The 23,151-nt window shown below is 52.2% G+C and overlaps 3 protein-coding genes across 3 annotated transcripts; 1 reads left to right on the top strand and 2 right to left on the bottom strand.

The window, feature by feature from the left end:
• The first annotated feature begins 4,584 nt into the window (after positions 1 to 4,584).
• On the top strand, positions 4,585 to 9,971 carry ATG4D (autophagy related 4D cysteine peptidase). The gene is made up of 11 exons (XM_007488554.3): positions 4,585 to 4,776; positions 4,915 to 5,247; positions 5,636 to 5,719; positions 5,802 to 5,975; positions 6,074 to 6,395; positions 6,477 to 6,541; positions 8,024 to 8,154; positions 8,922 to 9,000; positions 9,081 to 9,157; positions 9,240 to 9,359; positions 9,441 to 9,971. Exons 2-11 carry the CDS (start codon positions 4,974 to 4,976, stop codon positions 9,621 to 9,623), a joined length of 1,509 nt encoding a protein of 502 aa, XP_007488616.1. The 5' UTR covers positions 4,585 to 4,776; positions 4,915 to 4,973; the 3' UTR covers positions 9,624 to 9,971.
• Positions 9,972 to 10,598: 627 nt separating this feature from the next.
• Positions 10,599 to 20,334, bottom strand: KRI1 (KRI1 homolog). The gene is made up of 19 exons (XM_056822754.1): positions 20,177 to 20,334; positions 20,000 to 20,076; positions 19,296 to 19,401; positions 18,977 to 19,082; positions 16,649 to 16,703; positions 16,299 to 16,348; positions 15,575 to 15,671; positions 15,390 to 15,467; positions 14,501 to 14,658; positions 14,279 to 14,396; positions 13,721 to 13,816; positions 13,374 to 13,550; positions 13,056 to 13,131; positions 12,859 to 12,953; positions 12,571 to 12,715; positions 12,288 to 12,418; positions 12,128 to 12,192; positions 11,229 to 11,324; positions 10,599 to 11,101 (listed from the first exon to the last, which is right to left on the bottom strand). The coding sequence occupies exons 1-19, from the start codon at positions 20,268 to 20,270 to the stop codon at positions 10,696 to 10,698; spliced, it is 2,226 nt and encodes a 741-aa protein (XP_056678732.1). The 5' UTR covers positions 20,271 to 20,334; the 3' UTR covers positions 10,599 to 10,695.
• A 557-nt stretch (positions 20,335 to 20,891) lies between these two features.
• CDKN2D (cyclin dependent kinase inhibitor 2D) lies at positions 20,892 to 23,126 on the bottom strand. Its single transcript, XM_001366797.4, has 3 exons — positions 22,914 to 23,126; positions 22,293 to 22,456; positions 20,892 to 22,087 (listed from the first exon to the last, which is right to left on the bottom strand). Exons 2-3 carry the CDS (start codon positions 22,431 to 22,433, stop codon positions 21,725 to 21,727), a joined length of 504 nt encoding a protein of 167 aa, XP_001366834.1. The 5' UTR covers positions 22,434 to 22,456; positions 22,914 to 23,126; the 3' UTR covers positions 20,892 to 21,724.
• Positions 23,127 to 23,151: the final 25 nt, after the last annotated feature.

The following is a 23,151-nucleotide window of genomic DNA, read 5'->3' as shown; positions in this document are numbered from 1 at the left end:
GAAAGAAAGAAAAGAGAAGAGAGAGGATTTATCTGAGGTACAGATTAAGATATTTTGAGGGGCAGCTAGATGGTTCAATGGTTAAAGAGCCAGGCCTAGAGATGGGAGGTCCTGGGTTCAAATTTGACCTCAGACACTTCCTAGCTGTGTGACCCTGAGCAAGTCACTTAACTCCAATTGCCTAGTCCTTACTGTTCTTCTACCTTGAAACCAATATCAATTTTAAAACAGAAAGTAAGGGTTCTAAAAAAGAAAAAAAAAAGACACTTTGGGTGAAATATAGCCAATGCATAAACTGGTTTTGCTTGATTATTTATATATGTATATCTGTGTGTATGTTTCAAAGGTTTGTTATTTTTTCCCAACTGGGGAGGGGGACAAGGTGGAATAGAAAGAATTTTCATTTGTTGAAAAAATAAAATGACTAGATTATTATTTTTTAAATGTTATTTGATTAGATAATTTAGAATATTTTTCCATGCTTACAAGACTCATGTTCTTTCCTCCCCCTACTCCCCCACCCCCTCCTGTATCTGACCCACAATTGCCCTGGGTTTAACATGTGAAAATGACTAGATTATTAAGATAAAAGGGTTGTTGCTGTCCTAATACCTAATATTCCACATACATTATACTTTTTCCCCCCATAATATGAATAAAACCTGTTGATTAAGGAAAGCTCCCCACATTTATATAATAAAGGTTCTCCAATTTGGCAATACTGACCAAAAAAAATTGGCAGATGAGTGATAGCATGTGAGAGGTTGTGGGCATAGACTTGATAGGATTTAGCAACTGATTGGAGGGTAGAAAGAGTAAGCGATGATTCTAAGGTTAAAACTCAAAAGAGAGAGTTTTGGAGGAGGAATAAGTTGAAGAGGGAAAGAAAATGCATTTCACTTTGGATATGTACTCCCTGCCTCAAGCTTCTCCCCATTCTAATGATTTTTCTAAATGGAAGGTTTGACCACATCACTCCCTTACTCAATAAACTCCTGTGGCTCCTTGTTACTTCCAGGACAAGAGAGTCAGGATCAAATATAAAATCTTCAGTTTGACATTTTAAACTCTTCACAAACAGGCCCTTTCTTACATTTCCAGTCTTCTTTTCTTCTTTAAAAAAAAAATCTCACCTTCCATCTTAGAATCAGTATGAATTCCAAGGCAGAAGAGGAGTAAGGGCTAGGCAACTGGAGTTAAGTGACTTGCCCAGGGTCACATATTTCCAGTGTTCTTACACCTCCCTCCATTCAGTCTAGATCAAACTTCCTGGCTTCCTTTGATTTTTAATTAATTAATTAAAAAATCCCTCCCCCTGGGTTACACATGTATTCTCATTCAAAACATATTTCTATATTGTTCATTTTTGTAAGAGAATTTTATAAAACCAAAACCCCAAAACATATACCCAAATAGACAAGTGAAAAATCATACTCTCATCTGTATTCTGACTCCAAAAGTTCTTTCTCTGGAGGTGGTTTCCATTCTTTGTCATAAGTCCCTCAGAATTGTCCTGAGTCATTGTATTGCTGATAGTAGCTAAGTCTATCATTCCACAATGTTGCTGATACTATGTTCTCCTGATTCTGCTTATTTCACTCTGCATCAGTTCATGCAGGTCTTTCCAGCTCTTTGGATTGAAAGCCAGACCTAGAGATGGGAGATCCTGGGTTCAAATCAGGCCTCAGACTTTCTAGCTGTATGACCCTGGGCAAGTCACTTGACCCCCATTGCCTAGCCCTTACCACTTACCCTGTATTGATTCTAAGACAGAAGGTAAGGGTTAAAAAAAATTTTTTTAATGCATTTCTCTAATCAAGAGGGATTTAGAATATTTTTTCATATGATTATTGATTTCTTCATCTGAAAAATGCTTATTCATATCCTTTGACCATCTGACAACTGGAGAATTCTTATAAATTTGACTTAGTTCTTTATATGTTTGAGAAATGAGACCTTTATCAGAGAAATTTGTTATAAAGCTTTTTATCCGTTTGTTGCTTCCTAATCTTGGTTGTATTGGTTTTGTACAAAAGCTTTTAAATTTAATATAATCAAATTTATTCATTTTACATCTTGTCATATTCTGTCTTGTTTCATCATAAATTCTTCACTTCTCCATAGATCTGATAAGCAAACTATGTTTCCTAATTTACTTATAATACCACCCTTTATGTCTAAATCATATACCCATTTTTGCCTTACCTTGGCATAGGGTATGAAATAGGTTGGTTTTTTTTTTTTAACTCTTCTTAGTAGTAATAGAGGGAATAATAGTAGGCACTATTATTATCTCTATTTTATAGATAAGGAAACAGAGGCTCAGAGAGATTAAATGACTTGTGCAAGGTCACAGAGATTATAAATGTCTGAGGTAGGATTTGAACTCAGGTCTTCCTGACTCTACGTCATTTCATTTTTCAAAGCTCTTACCTTCCATATTAAAATTGATACTTAATATTGGCTCCAAGGCAGAAGAGCAGGAAGGGCTAGGCAATTGGATTAAGTACCTTGCTCAGAATAACATAGGTAAGAAGTGTCAAGGTCACATTTGAATTAAGGACCTCCCATCTTTAGGCTTGGCTCTTTATCCACTGAGCCTCCTGGCTGCCCTGCGGCTTCCTTGAAGACTTAGCCCAAATCGTACTTCCTGCAATTGACACTTCCCTGCCTTCTCCTTCTTCCCACTGCTTCCCTCTGAGATCACCTCCTGTGATCTTGGCTTGCATTCTCATTAGACTGAGAACTCTTTACTGTATAGCCAAGATCCTGGATTGTCTTTCTTTGTGTTCCCAGAGATAAACCCAGGGACTGGCACATGAGTGCTTACTAAAGGCTTGCTGACTGCCTGCCCTTGATGAGTCTGGGATGCCTGTGGGACATCCAAGTGGACAAGGGAGAATGGAAGCTCACTGCTTTACTTTGGGTTCCATAGTAAATGAACTAGGTATGAAGTCTGTGTGTGTGAGGTTTCATTTTTTCACTGGCAAACAGGCTATTGGATTAGGTAAACTATATGATAGTTGTAGGGGCCACCTTCCAGATGAGCAAACTCCCTCTGTCCATGCAATTCATTACCTTTTCTGAAATGTGTGGTTCCATTACTTCCTAGAGCCTTGAGAGGGTAAATTACTTGCCCAGGGCCACACAGTCATTATGGACCAGAGGAGGAACCTGAACCTAGCTCTGAGAAGGGCTCCCTATCCCCTACACCCAAGATGCTATTTATCTTTTTTTCCCCCCTTAACTCTTCCCTTCTGCCTTAGAATCAGTTCTAAGACAGAAGAGCACAAGGGCTAGGCAATCAGAGTAAAGTGACTTGCCTAGGGTCACCCAGCTAGGAAGTGTTTGAGGCCACCTTTGAACTCTAGGCCTGAAGATGATGCCTGTCATCTTGCACATAGTGGGTGTTTCTTGAATCAATGATCCAAGCGAGGTTGGGAAGATTGTAATGAGCTTTAGAAGCCAAGGAAAGGTGCTTGAGTTTTATTCTGTGGACAATGTAGAGAGCCTGAAGGTTCTTGAGCAGAGTGACAGGCCCCAAACTGGGCTGCAGGAAGATTAATGGGTTCTGTGAAGAGGATAGATGGTAGGGAAGAGAAGATGGGAGGCAGGTTAGGAGGCTATGGCAGTCGCTGGGGCCAAGGGGCAGGAAGGGCTGGTCTGGGGGAAGAGAGAAGAGAGGGGAGAGGGCAGGGGGACACTAGAGAAGAGAGAAGGGAATGGCGTTGGTGCCTCACTAGAGGGGCAGCCTTCATGGAAGAAGGATTTGCTAAGCAGCTGGGGATGGCTCTGACTCTCCTCTTCCGCTCCAAGAGCGCCCCCTGCTCCTCTAGTCTCTCCAAGACCAGCAGGGCAGCTCGGGCTATCCACCCCTAATGGCTCTCGGACTGTAGATCCAGAGTCTTTGAGGGGTTAGGACTGGGCGGGACTTGGGCTGGAAGCCATCTAAGCTACTGGGAGTGAAGAGATGCTGGGTCCCACACGGATCCTTGACCCTGGGATATTGTCCCGTACCCAGCTGAGGCAGGCGTCGGGACCTGAGAGCACCAGATGCAGTTCCCAGGGCAGGTGTAGAGGGGCGCTGTTCTGGGCTGGTGAACGAGACAAAAGCCATATCCAGAAACAGTCCGGTCTGGCCCCGAGTCCCAGCCTCCATAGCTTTGCTTCCCAGCCCCTGAACGCCCTGGGCCGTCCCAGGACCCGCCCAGGCCACCCCCTACTCCCGCGCTTACCACCTGACTCCAGCCTCCCTATCTCGCCCCCACCTCGCATCTTATCTCCTGGTTCCGGGGCCCGGACTTGGTCTTCCTTTGACCTTGGCCCCGCTTCGCTCTCCTTGACCTCGCCCCCTCTCCCCTTGACCTTGCTCCAGCCTCCTCCCCCCATATCCCCCCGGTTCCCCCCGGCTCCCCTGGACCCAGGCCCACACCGGGAGCGCAGCGGGGCACGGACACAGGCTAGAGCCCCGCCCAGCCCGGAGGCCGCCGCGCCCCGAGAGGTGCCCGGTTCCGGGCCGGCCCCTCCCGTCCGCACTGCCGGCCGGCCGGCTGGGCAGGTCCCGGGGCGGGGCCTCCCAGGGCCCGGCCTTCCGGGAGCCGAGCGGCGGCCACTAAGATGGCGCTGGCGGACGCAGCCGGAGCCGCCGGAGCCAAGGCCCCCACGGGATCCGGAGCCGGGCACGGGGCGGCAGCGGCGACCGGGCCGGGCTCCGGGTCCGAGTGAGCTGCGGCTTGTCCTTCCCGCCCCAGTACCCGCCGGGGCATGAGAGCCCAGGTAGAGGGGGCGGGACGGGTCAGACGTGGAGAGGGGGAGTGCGGAGGAGGGGGGCCCCCAGCTGGGGCCGCAGGGTGCCGGGCGGCTCTAGGTCCCAGGTCCTGGCTCTCGGCCCAGCCCCGGCTTTCCCGCCCACAGCCCCGAGGCAGCTGGGCAGACCCGGAGGCGGAGCCAGAGCCGGTGCCGGACCGAAGCCCATGAATTCCGTATCGCCCGCCGCCGTGCAGTACCGGAGTGGGAGCCAGGACGACGTGCGCCGCCCCGAGGCCAGGAAGCCGCCGCCGGGCCTGGGGGCCCGGGGTCACGGGGCTGGAGGAGGAGGAGGAGGAAGCAGCAGCGGCCACAATGGCCTAGTGGCAGGAGCTGGAGCACCCGCGGCGGCCACCCTGGGTCCTGCTGCCTCCAGCGAGCCGGACGAGGTGGACAAGCTCAAAAGCAAATTCCTCTCTGCCTGGAACAATGTCAGATATGGTGAGCTGAGGGAGGGGAGGCTGTGCCGCTAGAGAAGTGAGGCCGGCCCAGAAGGCTGAGCCCAAGAGCAGAGGTGGCACCAGAAGGAGAGCTGGGGTATCCCAAAGGAAGATGGGGGATCGGGGCATGCCCAGGGAAAGGACTCAGGCTGAGAGGGAGAGGGAGGGCAGTAAAGGGAATGGAGATACTGGGAGGAAATGAGTAAGGAAGGGGAATGAGTGGGGAGAAAAAGTACTTGAGTGCCTGCCCACCATAAGGCAGTCCTACTAGGGGAGGACATGCCAAATGCTGAAAACCCAGCCTGCCCAGGGAGAGGGGCCCATAGGCTGGCCATCCCTCTGGCCCTGAATCCCAGGTTTGCCATCCAGCCCAACTCTCCTTCCTCCAGGCTGGACAGTTCGAACCAAGACCAGCTTCAGCAAGTTGTCCACTGTGCACCTGTGTGGCCGTCGCTATCAATTTGAGGGGGAAGGTGAGCATGGCAGGGGCCCTGGGGATGAACAAGTCAGGCCTCGTTCTCTTTGACAAGGGGCTAAGTGGATCCTCTCCTACAGGGGACATCCAGCGGTTCCAGAAAGATTTTGCATCCCGTCTATGGCTCACATACAGGCGGGACTTCCCTCCCCTGGATGGTGGCAGTTTGACCTCTGACTGTGGCTGGGGCTGTATGCTTCGTAGTGGGCAGATGCTGCTGGCCCAGGGCCTGCTTCTGCACTTCTTCTCCAGAGGTGAGGCCTGTAAAGGGAGCCTAGGGAGCAGAGGTGGGGGGTGGGGGTGGGGGTGGGGACAAGGGCTCTGCTCTGACGGACCCTCTGCTGTCCCACAGACTGGACTTGGGCAGAAGCCGTTCTGCCCCCTTCCCCAAGGGAATCAGAGCTCTTCAGAAGCATGTCCCCTTCCCGCTCTGGGGCCAGCTGGCAGCGGGGTTCCTCGACAGCCTCAGGCCTGGGGAGAGCTACCTGGAGCACCGGTGGGACCCTGAGCCCCAGGCAGCTTGAGCAGGAAGAGCAGCACCGGCGCATTGTTTCCTGGTTTGCCGATCAGCCTGGAGCTCCCTTTGGCCTGCATCGGCTGGTGGAGCTGGGCCGAAGTTCAGGCAAGAGGGCAGGGGACTGGTATGGTCCTTCTGTTGTGGCTCACATCCTCAGGTGAAGGGATCACTTGGCTGGGAGGGATGGGTGGGAGTGAGGGATGGCTGCAGGAGCTCAGGGCACCTCTCTTGCCTTCAGGAAAGCCGTGGAGAGCAGCTCGGAGGTGGCCCAACTGGAGGTGTATGTTTCTCAGGATTGTACCGGTGAGGAGCCCAGCAGCCCAGACAGCCTGTTTCCTCACTGCTCACAACCTCTTGTGATCCCAGACTCTGCCCCTGGGTGGGGAGACTGTTGCAGTGAGAATCAGGGGCAGAGTCTCTAGGGGACCTTAGTCCCCTCTCTGGACTCAGTTTCCTTCTCTTCAAATTAGAGATGATTTCAATCCATTCTTTTGGAGCAACTGGGTGGTGCAGTGGATAGAGCTGGGCTTCCTAGCTGTGTGACCCTGGGAAGGTCACTTAACCCTGTCTGTCTCAGTTTGCTCCTCTATAAAGTGAGCAGGAGAAGGAAATAGCCAACCACTACAGTATCTTTGTCAAAATGGGGTCACAAAAGAGTCAGACGGGACTGAGTCAACTCAGCAACAAAATTCATTTCATCAACCATCTGTTCAGCACCTACCCCAAGGATCCAAAGATTTTTGCACAGCCCCTGCCCTAACTGGGGGTGGGAGACGTGTACCCATTTACTATGGTATAAGAATGGGAAAAGAAAGGGACAGATGGGAGACCCGTCTGGCCAGGGCATAGAAAGAGTGACAGCAGTTGTGAGAAATAAGGCTAGTGAAACCAGACTATAGAGGGCCATGTGGAGGCAGGCCCAGGAGACTTCGTTCTGTCCGATAAGCGGTGGGAAACTCCTGGTGAGCAGGGGGGCCAGCCAGGAGGCTGTGAGAGGGGAGGAGGGCCTGAGCTAGGCTGGTGGCTATGGGACTATGGAAGCCAGGCCAGGTGGGAGAGGGATTGGGCACAGTCAAACAGGTGGAACCTGACCATCTAACCCGATTCAGTGAACTGTTGTTTTCCATGAGGGGAAATACGGGGGAGTTATTATTAGAGGGAAGGTGAAAATGCAATCTTTTTTTAAAAATGTGTATATAAAACTATATCTTGCTTATTTCTATTTATCAGTTTTGCTAGTGCTTTCCAGGATTGTGGTGAAGGTGGGCAGGGAAATTCTTCTAAGAATCAAAGGTTCCTGGAGACTTAAGTGCACTCCTTTACCAGGAACCAGGAAGGAAGCAGCAATCCAGAGGTTCTAAAGCCAGGGTGATAAAACTGTGTCCTTTATTCTCTGAAGAGGCCCTGACTCACAGCCTGTTTACTCTCACTTTGTGCACAGTTCAAACAAGTTTGGTTATCTGGTTCCCAGCTTCTCAAAGATTAGACAGGGCAGGGGACCTGGAGAAGTGGCCACGGGCAGGCAGCCTGATAAGGAGGGAGGAGACCAAAAAAAAAAGTCAGGGTAAGGAGACCTCCTGAGGCCTGAGGGTTTGAACTCAGATCTCCCTGACTCTAGGCCTGGCAGGATCCACTGAGTGACCTAGCTGCTGTGTATAATAATAAAGCCTTGATTTAGAGCTGGAGGGCCTTAGACATTGCTCAGGCACACCCCTTCATTTTACAAAAACTAGACCTGAAATTTAGACTGCCCATTTTATTCTGATGGCCCTCGTGTCTTCTTAGTCTACAAAGCAGATGTGGCCCAGCTCATGGCCCAGCCAGACCCCAGCACTGAATGGAAGTCGGTCATCATCCTGGTGCCAGTGAGGCTGGGCGGGGAAACCCTCAACCCTGTATATGTACCCTGTGTCAAGGTAGGAGTCCGAGGGAGCCTAGGGGCACTGGGCTGGGGCATTCCCCGATTGAGATCTGATGCCCCATTCTTGTCAGCATGAGGCCTCATGGGGCAATGGAGAGGGGATTTAAGGGTTAGAGCAGGGGGGCTGTTTGGTGGCTCAATGGAGAGAGATGAGAGGTCCTGGGTTCAAATGTGGCTTTAGATACCCCCTTGCTATGTGATACTAGGCAAGTTGCCCAGGTCCCCACCACAGCCTAGGCCCCACTGCTCTTGTACCTTGGAATGGATGCCTAGGATGGACTCTAAGATGAAAGGGAAGAATTTGTTTTAAAGTACCAGGTTTGGATCCCAGCTCCTTGGTTTGCTGCCAGGTTGACCTTCTGGTTTCCAACTCTTTTCCTGCCCCATACAAGAAGGGGCCTAAATAGGATGATCCCTTAACAGTCTCTTCCAGCCCTCAATCTTATGACTATGTGGAGTTGGCCATGTAGGCCACAGGACCATAGCAGCAGACTACTGGAAAGGGCATAGAGGCCATCCAGGATGGTCTTTTACAGATTGGGAAACCAAGAAATAAAAATTACTTGTTCGAGGTCACAAAGTTCTAAGTGGCAGAGCCAGGATTCAAACCTACACCTTACTCTTTCCATTGCACAGTGTGCTCTCAAAAACAATCCCATGGGTAGAACAGATCAGTCCTGCCTAGGAGTGGGGCCTCTCGAGGCTTCCCTGAGCAGTTGGAAATAGGGGTTCTACCTGAAGCCCTTCCCCTCCCCTCTCCAGGAGCTCCTGCGGCTGGACCTGTGCATCGGCATCATTGGCGGGAAGCCCCGGCACTCGCTCTACTTCATTGGCTATCAGGGTAGGCCTCATCTTCCCTCCTCCTCCTCCTCTTTGGGCCTTTCCAGAGCCTGAGCCTCACAGCCTGATGCTCTCTCCTAGATGACTTTCTGCTCTACCTCGACCCACACTACTGCCAGCCCTGCGTGGATACCTCCCAAGAGCGCTTCCCCCTGGAGGTCAGTGTGGTGCCAGGCTGGGTGGGGGGGGGGAGGGCACGGGAAGCCTTGGGGCTCCCCATAAATGTTATTTGGCCTCCAGTCCTTCCACTGCACATCCCCCCGGAAGATGGCCTTCAGCAGGATGGACCCCAGCTGTACCATTGGTTTTTATGCTGGCAACAGGAAGGAGTTTGAGATGCTGTGCCTAGAGCTGACCCGGGTGAGATGGCCAGGTTCAGGGCTGTGGCAGTGGGGCACTTGCTGCTCTCCTATCCTCATCGTGTTTTCTCACTCTTCCCAGGTCCTCAATTCTTCCTCTGCAACCGAAAGGTATCCCATGTTTACCCTCTCTGAGGGCCATGCCCAGGAGTACAGCCTAGAGGAAGTCAGCTCCCAGCTCACACAACAAACACTTCGACTCCCGCAAGCAGGGAAGCTTAGCAAGGCCAAGAGGCCCAGCTCAGAGGACTTTGTGTTTTTATAGTGGGGAGGATGGGGTGCAGAATCTGTAATATATATATATATATATATATTAATATATATTTTTATTTATACATGTGATGGGGCTACCCCTTGTCCCTGCGGGTGGAGGGGTGGTGATATCTCAGGCTCACTGGGGGTTTGGGGCCTAGTTCCAATCCCTCAGTACCCTTAACTCCTAGCCCTCAGTGTGTTTGGGTTAGGGAAGAAGGCTGTGATTCTGCTGTAGTGATGTTTCCACTGGAAATCAGCCTGGCCTGGAGACCCGTCTCCAGGGCTGGTTGGAGCTGCACTGCTTCCCCTTTGGCTGGTTGTAGCCCAAGGGTGAAATTAAAAGTTCTGATTGGTTAAATGTCTGATTGCATGGAGGTACTTCCCGGGGCAGGCTGTCCCTGGCCAAGCAGAGCAAGCTGGATCCCTTAGCTCAGGATGGCCATGCCACCAGCTCACTGGACAGTTATTGATGCCCCACCAAGTAGTTTCTTCTCCAGACAAGGCATGTGCTCGGTTACCTTAGTGGGTCCAAGCTTGCTTCATTGGGGGGAACGTTGAACTTAGGACTGCCCCCTCCCCATACCTAGAAAACTGAGGGCTCAGTAGACAGTCTCAAAGAGCCCTGAGAATGGAGACTTTCAAGAGCCAGAAGGAAACTTGGAGGCCATCTGTCTAGTTTGTTTGGCCTCATTTTATTTTATGTTTTTTTACCCTTTACCTTCTGTCTCAGAATCAATACTGTGTATCGGTTCCAAGGCCGAAGAGTGGTAGGGCTAGGCAATGGGAGTTAAGTGACTTGCCCAGGGTCACACAGCTGGGAAGTGTCTGAGGCCAGATTTGAACCTAGGTCCTCTTGTCTCTAAATCCACTGAGCTACCCAGCTGCCCCGTTTGGCCTCATTTTAAGAGAAATGGGCCCAGGCAGGGGAAGGTCATGTGGGGAACAAGGCCCCAGCCCTGTAGCAGTTGCCCTTCACTTATGGACGTTCATGTATAAATCTACTTTTATTTTATACTCCAGCTCTCCCCTTCCCCCAAAGGCAGCCATAGGGAAGGGAGAACTGGAATGGGTGCTGCTCAAGCTCAGGCTGTTGCCTGGGCCTGGGCCCGGGCCCGCTTCTTCCGTTCTCTGCCCAACTGGCGGTAGTGCAACCGCTTTGCATTTAGCCCGTAGGCCTGCAGTCTCTGGTGGCTGAACTCAAAGCCCCCCAACTTCACCCTGGGTCCCAGAAGTCTCCCTTTCTTGCCCCGAAGACTTTTCTTGGGTCTTGAAGATGAAGCCACCTGAGGCTCAGCCCCATCCTGCTTCTGGGTGGCCATAGTGGCAGGAGTGGCTGGACCTTGAGCTTTTGGTACCAGAAAGTCCTCTTCCTCCTCTTCCTCAGAGGTGACCTCCAGCTTGGGTTTCTTCCTGCTGCTCTCCTCTAAGGGCTCTGGTCCTTGGTCCCTTTTCCTGGGTGTTGGTACAGGGCCAGGGGTCTCCTCAGTCCTGCAGGGAGCAAGAAGCCTAAGGTTGCTCTGGGGCCCTTACCCAGGAAAGGCTTCACAATGCTGGGTTGCCCAAACCTGTCCCCCACCCAAAAGAACCCCCACTGGGGCCAGCCCAAGTGACTCACTGTTGGGCAAGGGACTGCAGGATTTGGTGCTTCTTTCGAGTGTTCTTTGCCTTCAGGCTGTACTGCTTCTGCTCTCGGAGCTCCTCCTGCTCTGATCTGTAGACCCCAAACCCAGGTGGGCCTTATCAGCCTGGGCCCTGACAGCCCTGGCTCCCAGCCAGAGGCTGAGCAGTTCACAGTTCACATTTATTAAGCCCCCTGCTGGTATGATAAGACCTATTCTGAAGGAACTCATTACTCCTCATTTATGGGGGAAAGGAAAGCTTCAGCCAGGGGCTTTTAACCTCTTGTGCTCTGAGGCCCTCCAGATTAACTTTCTTAATGTATAAATCGAGATACATAGGATTACAAAAGAAACACTCATCCAAATAGTTAAAGGTTCACAGACCTTAGGCTAAGAAACCGGCTCTAGTTTGGGAGCACAATAAAAACCTGGGCTCCCTTTCACTTGGGGTGCTGATGTAGGGCTCTACGGGATTAGTTGAATGGCACCTTAGAGAGGGGGCAGTGTCATCTATGGGCAGGATCCCCACGTAAGCCCCTGGCCTGTGGTACTACCAAAGGTTTCTGAGGAGGAGAACATGGATCAGGTTGCTGCTGAGGCAGAGAGACAGAGGGGAGAGAATGGCCTGCTGAAGAACACCTTGGAAACAAGTGTTCAGGAATCCAGGTATGGAGACCGAGTCCTGAGCTGAGGAGGGGGCAGGGGACAGAAGGGCCTGACAGGAGGGAGTAACCCACTAGGCCAATGAACTGAACATAAGCTGGAGGGGGGAAAAGAGGCTGTGGGCTAGGAGCCAGAGGGGCCCACAGCCTCCAATCCAGGGTCAATGTCCATATGGAGTGCTGAATCTCTGGCTAAAAATTTCTTTGCCACCCCCCCAGCCCTAGGCACTCACCTGTACATGCAGGTCTTCTTGAGGGAGCACCAGCGATTCAGCTCCTTGTCATCTGAGGCCAGAATCTGCATGGGCGGGAAGAAGACAGGGTCTGTGCATGGCACCCCCAGCCCCAGGCTGATGGGGAAAGGCACAGGAGCTCAGCCCCCAGCTCAACTACCTCCTCTGTGGTTAGGCCAAAGTCGCAGGGCACCACCGAGCGATACTTGAAACGACAGGGCAGGTCGTCGATGATGTCCTCATAGTCCAGCCTGTAGTATTCATCCAGGTACTCCTCAAAGGTCTTGTCCTCTGACCAGACAGAGCAAGGTCCCTCTCAGAATTACAGGCTGCCTCCCCTGGCCCACTGGGGCATGGCCCGAGCACGAGAATGAGCCTTCCCTCCCTCCCATCCCATCCCCAACATCAAACAAGTAGGTGGAAAAGAGTGTCCTGGGCCTCACCAGGGTCAAAGACAGGCCTCTCCTGGCTGACCACTTCGGCAAAGTGGGATTTCCGTCTCTTCTTGCCGGTCATTGGCCCATCCCACTTCTTTTTCTTCTTCCCACTCCTGATGGTTGGCTGGCTGGGGTCATAATCTGCGTCCATCTGCAAGAAAGGTTCCTGTGGACTCACACCAGGCTCGAGGGGAGGGATGGGAACAGGGAGACCTAGGGGCCAGCTGCTAAGGCCTGAGCCTCTGTTTCCATGAATCATCTCGACAGGACAAGCAGGGGTTAGGGGAAACATACATTGAAGTCGGGATCCTCACAGTGGGGCTCCGCTGCTTCCTCCCTCCAGGCTCCGTTCCCCTCAGCTCCCGTCCATGTGTCCCAGTTCCAAACATCTGGTTTTACAGAGAAGAAGGTGAGGCACAGCCAGCCACCCGGCCAGTGGCCAGACAGGGCCCCCCAACCCCTAGGGCCAGAGGCCAGAGATTCAGACTCACCATCAAAGCCCTCCTCCTCCTCAAACTGTGGCTTCTCCTCTTCTCCAACACCGTAGTATTCATCCCCAAAGCATTTCTGTAAAGGGCAGTCAGAACACACCAGAAGTCCACAAGGGACCAATGGTGTACACAGAGCTGGGGGAAGCTTGGACACGACAGGCCTCCACTCCCTTCTCAAGAAGGGGGAGGACCTCTGGTCGAGTAATCACAACCACATTAAGCAGCCAGATTCCAGGCCCCCATGAATCCCCTGCTGGGATCCACTACTGTTTGGCTCAGAGGCCCAGCTCCAAATGGCCACATTGGCTGGACTTTTACCTGCATGAGCTGGTCATGCATGGCTGGGTCAAAATCTCCCTCCAGGTCAGCCTCTTCAAAGCCAAAGCCACCATCCTCATTGCCAGTGATCTCCCGCAGCTTTTCCAGCTTGTCCAGGATCTCTTGGCGTTTAAGATTTTTCAGCTGCTTCAATTCTTCCTGCTTCTTCAACTTTTCCTGTGGGAGGGCATGGGGGGAATGGGAGAGGGCCAGGGACCCTGAATCTCATTCAGTCACCTTTCCTGGGGCTCTAGTCACAAATGTAGAGGGGATGAGGCCTTGGAGGCCTGGGTCCACTCTCCTCATTGTACAGATGGAGAAACTGAGGCCCAGAGAGAGGACAGTACCTTTTTCTTGCGTTCCCGAGTGGCCTCCCGCTTCTCCTTCCTCCGTTCATCCTTTCTCCGGACAGAGGAGGCAATGGTCCTGGGGTAGGTCTTTACCTGTGAAGAAAGAGAAGGCTGTTGCCCTTGAACCACATCCAGGGGACTCTAGGAGATGCCCAGTATTCTCCAGAGCAGGGTGCAAGGGAACACTACACCAAACACCAAGGCTAATAGTCACCTTCCTTACCCCTAGGGAGGCAGGTGTCTAGCATCTTCCTGCTTGAAACAAAACAAACTATTTTTGGTTTGAGAAGTGGAGAGGAGACTCCCTCCCTCTCCCAATGAAGAATAGTACTGTTCTGCCACTCTCTGTCTCCAAGACTGCCTGGAGGAGGCAGACATGGGCTTTCCTGATTCCATGCCCGGTGCCCTTTCCACTCAGGCTGTTAAGAGTAAACATTTATTAAGTTCCTATTGCATGCTAAGCCATGGGGGAGATGCAGGGTTGAGGTTGGATGAGGCCTCACAGTGCTGCCGGGTGGACAGGCCACACACAGCAGTGCCTAGAGAGGCCCTCACCTGCTCCGAGTCTGGCTCCTCAAAGCGGAAGTTGTATTTCCTCTCAAAGTCCTCCTGCTTCCTCAGGAACAGCTCGCCCTCATCGGAGGAGTCGTCCACTCTCAGTTGCCCTCCAGCACTAGGAAATTTGGGGGGAAGGGAGGTAAGGAATAGAAGACCCTGCTCCTGCTCTCAGGCACATGCCAGCCCCCAAGGCAGGGCCAGAGAAGAGAGGTTGCTCACCTTTTGTTGTCCTCCTCCTCACTGTCGTCTTCATCCTCTGCATTGTCCTCCTCCTCCTCCTCCTCCTCCTCCTCATAGCCCCTGTTCAGAATGTAGTCTCTCAGGAACTTCTCTCCATCATCCAGCTTCGGGTTGCTCCAGTACTCCCTGAGATGGGTCTGTGAGAGGAGCCTGGAGCTGAAGCCCCCTGAGGATCCTCAGGGATGAGGTCTCCCCTCACCTGAGCTGCAGCAGCCTTTGGAGACTGAGCCCAACCCTACCCCGTTGGGGCTTAATCCCCTTCCAAGCAGCTGCCCCCAGGCAGACGACCCCATCTCTGGGAGCTGGATCTTTGTCCTCTCCCTTGGTCAGGGGCCCAGGTCAGATACCCCGCTACTTGCCCAGGCCTTGTAACTGCTCCTTGTCTGACAACTACAATCCATCCTCCACAGCTACCAAAGTTGTGTCTTCTGAGGCACCATTCCCCTGCTCCAATACTTCCCAGGGTTACTGTACTAAAAATCAGCTTGGCCTGGCATCTAAAGCCCTTCAGCTTTTTTTGAAGCACTTTCCTTCATTAATTCTCCATCATTCTGGTCCAGCTGACACCCCCAGCTGCTACCGGATAGCTGACACCCCATCTCCCATCTCTAAGCATTTGTCCTAGCTGTGCCCTGGCATATCCCTTAACTCTGCTTCTAGGGATTTTTGTTTTTCTCCGGGCTCAGCTCAGGCGCCACCCCCTCCAAGAAGCCTTCCCCGATGCTCAGTGGCTGGCCCTGGGCCCTCTTTCCTTTCCTGGGACCCTGCACTTATGTCCTCCGGGAAAAGTTCCCGCAGAACAGGACTGCTGAGTGTCCATCTCTGACTGAGGAAGAACTGAATCAGAATGTACCCAGGGCTTTCTCACCAGCTCCCTCAGGCCCTCCTGGTCATCGGTGTCCGTCTGCCCCTTTAGCCAGTCCACATAGTCAGCTTCCTCCTGGGCCTGGAATGGGGAGTAGAAGGCCCTGAGTGTTGCTGTGAGAGCTCAGCTCAGAGTGGAGGCAGCAGTCGGGATCTTCCTGGGCCAGGCCTCTTTGGGCCTTCTCTCACCTTCTCCTCCTTAGTCTTTGTCCGTTTCTTCAGGAGACCGGAGCCGCCCTCTCCAGCGCTCTCTTCTCCATCACTGTCTTCCACAAACTGCCGAAAGCTGCCCCGGCACAGAGGAGACTCAGCCAAGCCTGGATTTCCAAACAGCCCCCAACCCTACCTTTGGCTCTGCTGATCGGCTCCCACTCACAAAGCCAGCCCAAGCGTGCTAGAAGAGGCTCTTGGGGCCACAGAGGGTAGGGAATGAGGGAGTAGGGGGTTGGGGCCAAGAATTTTCCTCATCTCTTGCCCTACCCTGAATTCCACAAGGCTTCTCTAACCTTTATCTTGCCATAGCTTTCTGATACAGCATGAAGCTGGGAAATGGGAATTTTTTTACACCCCGGTGACTAAATAACTTTTACTCAAGTACCTTAAAAATCCCTACGAAGATGTGCTTAAATCTTTGAGGCTTTTCTGTGTACCTGGTGGGGAGAACATCTGAAGGATGGACTTACTTCCTTTGTCAGTCTGACTCATTTAAGGTCTGAAATCAGAGGTGAGGTCTAAGAAGCCCTCAGAGATTCTGTGTTAGGCTGAGCCAAATGAGCAGAAGCACTGGCCCAGGGGGCCCAGCTCTAAGATGGAGTCTGCCTGGCCTGAGTCTCTGCTCAGCCATTCACTGCTTGAATGTGGCCGAGCGAAGTGGCCTCCTAAGCAGTCTCTCTAGTTTGGTTAACATACTTACCTCTCCCTGAGGCGCTTCTGTTCTTCCATGTAACTTCGAGAGCTGGTTTGCTGGGCAGGTGAGAGAACAAGGAAAGCTGTCTGGGCAGCAAAGGTCCTTGGGATGCTACTGTGAGCCCGTTTCCCTCCCAGCTCCAGGGCTGGGGCAGACCCGCCTGTCTACCCTGGGGAAGGGGTACCAGCAAAGTGGCAGGTGAGGCTCATCCAGGGACAATGTGGAAAGCTCTTCCTTCCCCCATATTTGCTATGAGAGTCTGCCCTTGCATGCTGATCAGTCACCTGAACATTCATTAAGAGCCTTCGACATGCCAGGCACTGTGCTAAGTGCTGTAGTCACAAAGCTGTCTTTACCTGATGCTTCTGCCTTTTGGCTTCTTGGTCTGAGTCCTCCTCATCTACGTACTTCCTGCAGGAAAATCAGCGACACCATGAGTGTGGGAGGGCACAGCTTTTCCTTCCTCAGCTCTGCAAAAGGACCACCCCCAACTGAAATTGCTGAAGACACATTCAGGCCTTCTGAACAAATTTACAGAATGACAGAGTTCAAACAGAAGGGAGCCGAAGAGAACAGTTAGTTCAATTCATCCATTTTATAGACAGGGAAGTTAAAGTTCAAAGAAACAAAATAATTTGCCCAAGGTTACAAGTATGTGGTGAGCCTTAAAACTAGGTCTCTGGACTCTATGCCTCAATTCTTCTCACCATACTATGCTGCCATGATAACAAGTCCCATTTTGAGAGTGTTTTAAGGTGTCTTAAAGACTTTCTTCCCAATGCTTTGGGGAAGTAGAAAGGGCCAGGAATATTATAATTTGCACATAAGGAAGCTGAGGCTCTGGTTAGTAGGTAAAGTGGTTTTCTCAAAGTCACATAAAAACTACAAAGGATTAGAACTGAAATTTAAATCTAGGCTTTCTCTGTTTGGAATTCTGTCTTCCTCCCCTATAACTGGATAGTATGGGGGGCCTGGAATCAGGAAGACTAAGTTCAAACCCAGTTCTCACACTTGTGTGACTTTAGGCAAGTCACTTAACCACATTCTGCCTCAGTTTCCTTAACTTTAAAAATGAGGCCAATAACAACATCAATTTCCTAAGGATGTTGTGAGGATCAAATGAGGTAATACTTGTAAAGTACTCAGCACACTGCTTTCCTTCCTTGTTGCTGATAACTGAGTCCTGAGGCCATCCACAGAATCATAGACCAAGGAGAGGCCTCAAAGGTGATCTAAATCCAATGAAATGGGAGCAAGGATGCCTTGTCATATCTATGACAAGTAGCCATCTCTACTCAAAGACCAGTAGGGATGGGGAATTCAATGTGAGGCAGCCCATTCTCTTCCGGACAACCATAAAGCTTAAGTTTACATTGAGGCCAAAATCTGTCTCATTGGCCAAGCCAATTGTTCTACTGGACATTTCATTATGCCATTACTATCCATCACATGGGGCAGCTAAGTGGCAAAATGGATATAGTACTGGAGTGAGGAAGACTTCCAGGGTTCAAATCCAGTCTCAGACATTTCCTAGCTGTGGGACCATGGGCAAGTTATATAACCCTGTTTGCCTCAGTTTCCTCAAATGTCAAATGAGCTGGAGAAGGAAATGGCAACTCACTCCAGTATCTTTGCCAAGAAAATGAGTTGACAAAGAGTCAGATACACTGAAAACGACTAAACAACCACCACAATGTGTCAGGCCTTATACCAGGCAATGAAAGGTGTGAAACAGTCCTAGATCTTAAGGAGCTTATAGCCTGAGATGTAAATCCAATGTATATACATACAGGTTTCATCTATTAATGGACTACTGTGGTCTAGACACTGTGCTAAGCACTGGGGATATATAGAGAAAAGAAAAAAATAATCCCTGCCCTCAGGGAGCTCAGAGCCAGAATAAGGGAAGCAACTTGCAAAGAACTTTGAACAAACAAGCTAGAGATGGGATAAATTAGAGAGAACCACTAGAAGGAAGGCACTCAGTAAGGGCTCAAGGAAAGGCTTCTTGTAGAAGGTGGGTTTATGGTAGGCACAGGGATGCAGCACACTGGAAAGGGTCAGCCAGATAGAAGGTAGCCTTTAAAACACCCTTAAAATGTTCTCTGAAGACCACTAGGAGATTTTATGAAGAAGAGAAGAAATACTGGAGGGGGAAAGGGTAAGCACACCAATTTTGCAAAGATACGGAAATAAAAGTAGGCCATATACAGAGAATAACTACTAGGTCAATGTTATGGGAAAGAAAAGTAGGGAGAAAAGATCACCAAAAAGATGACTGGTGGAAGAGGGACAGATTTCAGAGGGTTTTAAATACCAAGCAAAGGCATTTTTATTTTATCCTAGAGACAAAATTAAAACATGAAAGGTTTCTGTGATTTTTTTGATAGAGTAAGGGTGGCATTGGGAAGTAGGTATTTTAGGAACATACATTTGAAATATTCTATTTGTGGCTCATCTCTCTGCCACATGGCAGTCCTTGAAGCTCTATCACCTAAATCTTCTCTTTTCCAGGTTATAATCTCTTAGATTGCAAGCTCCGAGGGCAAAAACTCTCTTTTGCCTCCTATTGAAAACCCAGGGCTTAGCAGAGTGCCTGGCAAACTAGTAAGCACTTAATAAACCTAGCTCAGACCCAAAGAACCCTCCCCCCATCCCACTTATTCACCATGTCAGATCCTCACCCTTCCTTTTCCAGAATGACCTTTCTTTCATAGTCCTTAAGGTACATGGGCTTCTCTTTCTTCTTTTTTTCTGAGGGTTTCTCATCTTCCTCTGAAGAGGAGTGTTCTATGACCATAGAAAGAGACTCCAGATGAGGCATCAGGAAAGTTACCTCCAGCCCACACCTCCTCTTCCCCTGTTCAGGGAAGCCTCTACCAGGTCATTCATCCTAAGCCCTTTTCTATCAAGAAGGCCCTTACTTCAACACCCACTATCAGCCACCCACCATCCCTCCCAATCGCAGGGTGAAAGTATTCATGGGGAGAGGGAGTATCCTACCAGCCTCATTATAGAACGTGGCACCCTCTTGGTAGATCCTGGGGTCCTTCTTCTTCAACAGGGACAGAGTACGGTAAAATCCCTTGTCGAGTTCTGGGTCAAACTCCTACAAGGGAAACCCAGGCTGAAGAATCAAGACAGGATCAATTTCTGGGTAAGCCTCCTTTCTCACTGGGTCCATGGAGATAGCCCTACATCCAGAGACTCTAGGATTTATCGTGGGGGTAGAGGGTTGGGGGGGAGGGAGACCTTTAAAGGGACCTCCTGATCTAACTCATCCATTGAAGTTTCTCCCACTGGAGTAAGTGAAGGAGGAAGAGTGGGAACACTGGAGGAGTAAGTACAGAAGAGATGCCCCTCTAGGGATGTCTGGGGAGATGTGTGGGGTTTTATGGGTAGGAGAGAACGCCTAGTTGGAAAGGCAGGAGGAATGCAGGTAGGGGCTAGGTGAGGGGGAAGTGGGTGGGATGTTTTGGGAGGGAGGGAATATTTAAGTGGGGTTGTGGGGGGGTGCAAGATTAGGGATGCTTAAATCGGGGTGTCGGGGGAGATGCCAGGGAGATGAATTTGGTCGGGGTGCCTCGTTGGGGATATCTGAGGGGAGGTGTCCCCAATTAGGGACCTAGGGGAAGGAGAAGACGGCCATCCCACGTGCGCAACGGGGGCGGAGCTGGAGGGGCTGGTCCTGCGGGGCGGGTCCTCACCACGCGCTCCTCGCTGGAGTCGGAATCGGAGTCCGAGTCTCCACTGGACTCGGGGCGGTCCCCATATCGGTCCTTTACTGAGGGACGGAAAAAGAGAAAATCACCGCAGCTCCTGCGACACTTTCCCCGAACCCCAATCTGCTCGGCCTCCTGCCCCAGAGCATGCACTGCACTTACGCTTCTGCAGCTCCTCGCGCTGTCGGTAGCGTCCGTAACGTGCAGCGAAGGCCTCGTTCACCCGCAGCTGGCACTTTCCGCGCGGCTCCGGCATGGCGGCTCAAGGAGATGGGGAGGGTGGAGGGAGGGAAGTCAGCTTCGGCATTGCGCCGGCGCCGACTCCGCCCTCCCGGAGGTCTTAAAGGGGCAGAACAGTAAGAGCCCCACCCCCCACCCTGATGGCCGCCTTCCCTCCCCCCACCCGCCTCTAGTCTCACGCCACCTCCTTCCCCTCGCTGGGGACCTGAGAGACCCGAACCACTCCCTCACATTGCTCGGGTAGCTACTCTACGATGAAATGCTTGCTTCTGCAGGCTGATCTACAGGTCCGGGATACTGGGACCAAGGTTCGAGGGAAGTCCTGGCCCCTCCCCAGCGCCACACAGAGAGCACAGCTGGGGGCTCTTGCTCCACTCGCGGTTTCCTGCCACCCTTCCGTTCCCGATGCCCAAACCACTGCCCCACCCAACCCCAGCTGGACCCTGGGAATCACCCCGCCCTCCCCCATCACCCTCTGGGGCTAGCCACCTCTCTTCTCCAGTACAAATATTCATTGAACCCTTTCTCTAGGTGCTGCACTGAAAACAAAAAACCGAAGCCTCCACCTCACCCACCATCGTACTGTTTCCCTCAATACTCCAACACCCCCAAAAAGCGAACAAGCTAGTCCGTCAAGGAATGCTCAATATTAATTTAATGGTTAAAAACATTAAATTATCACACAACATTTTTTTCAGAAAGCATAATAAATAGAATCTTTTAAAAACTCTGTACAAGAGGATGGAAAGAGGCCTTCAACGAAAGAAAATGGAACATTTCCCCTACCACCACTCTTATTTTGATCCCCTAAAATTCAATTGTTCCTGGGTTTGTAAAAGGAAGTGCCCTTCTCTGCTCCCTACGGGCCCAAAGGAGACTTTGTCAAAAGGTAGCTGCTTCTGGGAACCTAGAAATCCTCAGAGGTATTTGGGGGGAAAAGGGGGGGCCGAGTGTGGGAGGAACAGCCACACTGGACCAGGGAGGGGATAGGAGAGAATTTAGGGCATTGATCTCGATCATCACAAAAGGGCCCAGGGCTCCGAAAGCTGTGCCAGCCTCAAGGGAAGGGATAGGGGTGAGAGGAGCAAAAACTGAACCGTTTACCAGGCCTCCTTCCCTGCTGTGCCCAGGAGCTGACTAGGGCCGAGGGTCCTAGACTGTCTCGGCTTGCTCGGTTGGCTATCTGCAGCCCTTGCCTCCCCGAAGCTTCTCACATCACACCGAAAGAGGAAAATAACCACACAAATAAACACCAACAAACCATAACTTGGGGTAGGGGTGGGGGCGGGGAGGAGATGGATCTTCGGCACTCGGGTAGGTGTGGAATAGGAAGAGAAATGACCATTCTCATCCACCCAGAGACACAGATACCCCCCCACCCTTCCCTATTCTTGTTTCGGGGCTTCCTAGGGCTGGTCCCACCAGTGCCAAGTGGCATCCAGCTGTCCTGGTGGCTGAAGGGCCCCGCATTCACAATGAAGGAGTAGGGAGGTGCCTCTCCAAGATCCGCCCCAACTGCCCGGCACCACATTGCCGAGCCAGTTCCAGGGGTGTGAGGCCCCCGGCATCCCGGTGCTGCAGGTCAGATTCCCCTGCCAAGAAACTGACCACCGCTGCGTGACCTTCTCGGACCGCCAGGTGGATAGGCAGTGCCCCGGAGCCGTCGGGAACGTTTACGTCTGCGCCGTGCTCCACCAGGACCCGAAGAGTGTCTAGGAATCCTGTGCGCGCTGCGTCGTGGGCCGGGGAAGTGCCCGACCCGTCCTGGACATTGGGGCTGGCTCCCTGCTTTAGTAGCTCCAGAGCGATGGGCGAGCTTCCAAACATCATGACCTAGGGAATCGAGACAAGAGGAGAGAAGGGGTTGAATTCGGGCAAAAGGAAGAGTAGAGAGGCTCTGCGTATCCAGGCCCGAAAGGGGGGAATAGGAGGGAGCCCAGGTTGGCGAGGTGAGTTCCCCCTTTCACCCCTACGCCAGTCAGCCTTCCCCAGAAGCCGCCCCATCCTTCCCCTTGGTCCTCTGTGCCATAGACCCCACCTGCAGGGCGGTCTTGCCGAAGCGGTTCAGGGAGTCGGGATGTACGAATTCCTGGTGAAGGAGGCGCCGCACCTCGTTCACATCCCCTCGGGCGGCAGCTCCGCTGAGTCGGTCCCCGGCGCTTATCTCTTCTAGCAACATCTCCGACCTACAGGCCTGGCAGCCTGGATACGACGGGAGAGAGCAAGCGCGGAACGGGGTCAGGCCGGGGGGACGGTGCCACGGCCTTCCCCGGCAGCCGTGCGGTCCCTCAGCACAGCTGAACTCAATCCGGCCCTGCCCAGCCTCCCCAGCTTGGGAGGTGAGCTGTGGGCCCTCGGTTCTTGGAGAGGTTGAGAAGCAGAGCAGGGGTAGCCAGAAGGCCGTCCCCTCGAGTCTGCCCGACCCAGGTTCAGCAGCACCGGCGTCTCGTCTCTCCTAAAGCCGGCGGCCTGCAACCAAACCGGGACCCCTCCCCAGCGGACTCCTCCCACCTGTCAGCTAGGATCTGGAGAGGGGGCTGGGAGGGCAGAGTGAAGGCCCAATCCTACTCTTTCTCCTACGGCTCCTCCGCCTCCGCAGCCCTGCCCGGCCCCCGCCCCTTGGGGGCCGGGCTCCCCTGGGGTCTCCCCCCGAACTCACCCTCCCTCCTCCTTCTGAGCGGGCGGGGTTCACTCTGAGCTCTGGCTGCAGCGGCCGCAGGAGCAAGTACGTGAGGGGGTGGAGCGCCGCCCCCACGTGGGCCGCTCGGAACCCGGAGTATTTGTTTTCTTATGAACTGACATTTAGTATCGGTCCCCTTTGCCCGGCTCCCGACCCTGAGAGGCCCCGCCTTATTCTCCGGCCGGGCCAATAGTGACGCGTCTCTGGGGCGCCTACG

This window comes from Monodelphis domestica, chromosome 3, assembly GCF_027887165.1.
Source record: "Monodelphis domestica isolate mMonDom1 chromosome 3, mMonDom1.pri, whole genome shotgun sequence".
In the NCBI taxonomy this organism is placed as follows: Eukaryota; Metazoa; Chordata; class Mammalia; order Didelphimorphia; family Didelphidae; genus Monodelphis; species Monodelphis domestica.
The sequence above is the reverse complement of the archived record's forward strand: the minus strand, read 5'-3'. Positions and strand labels throughout refer to the sequence as shown.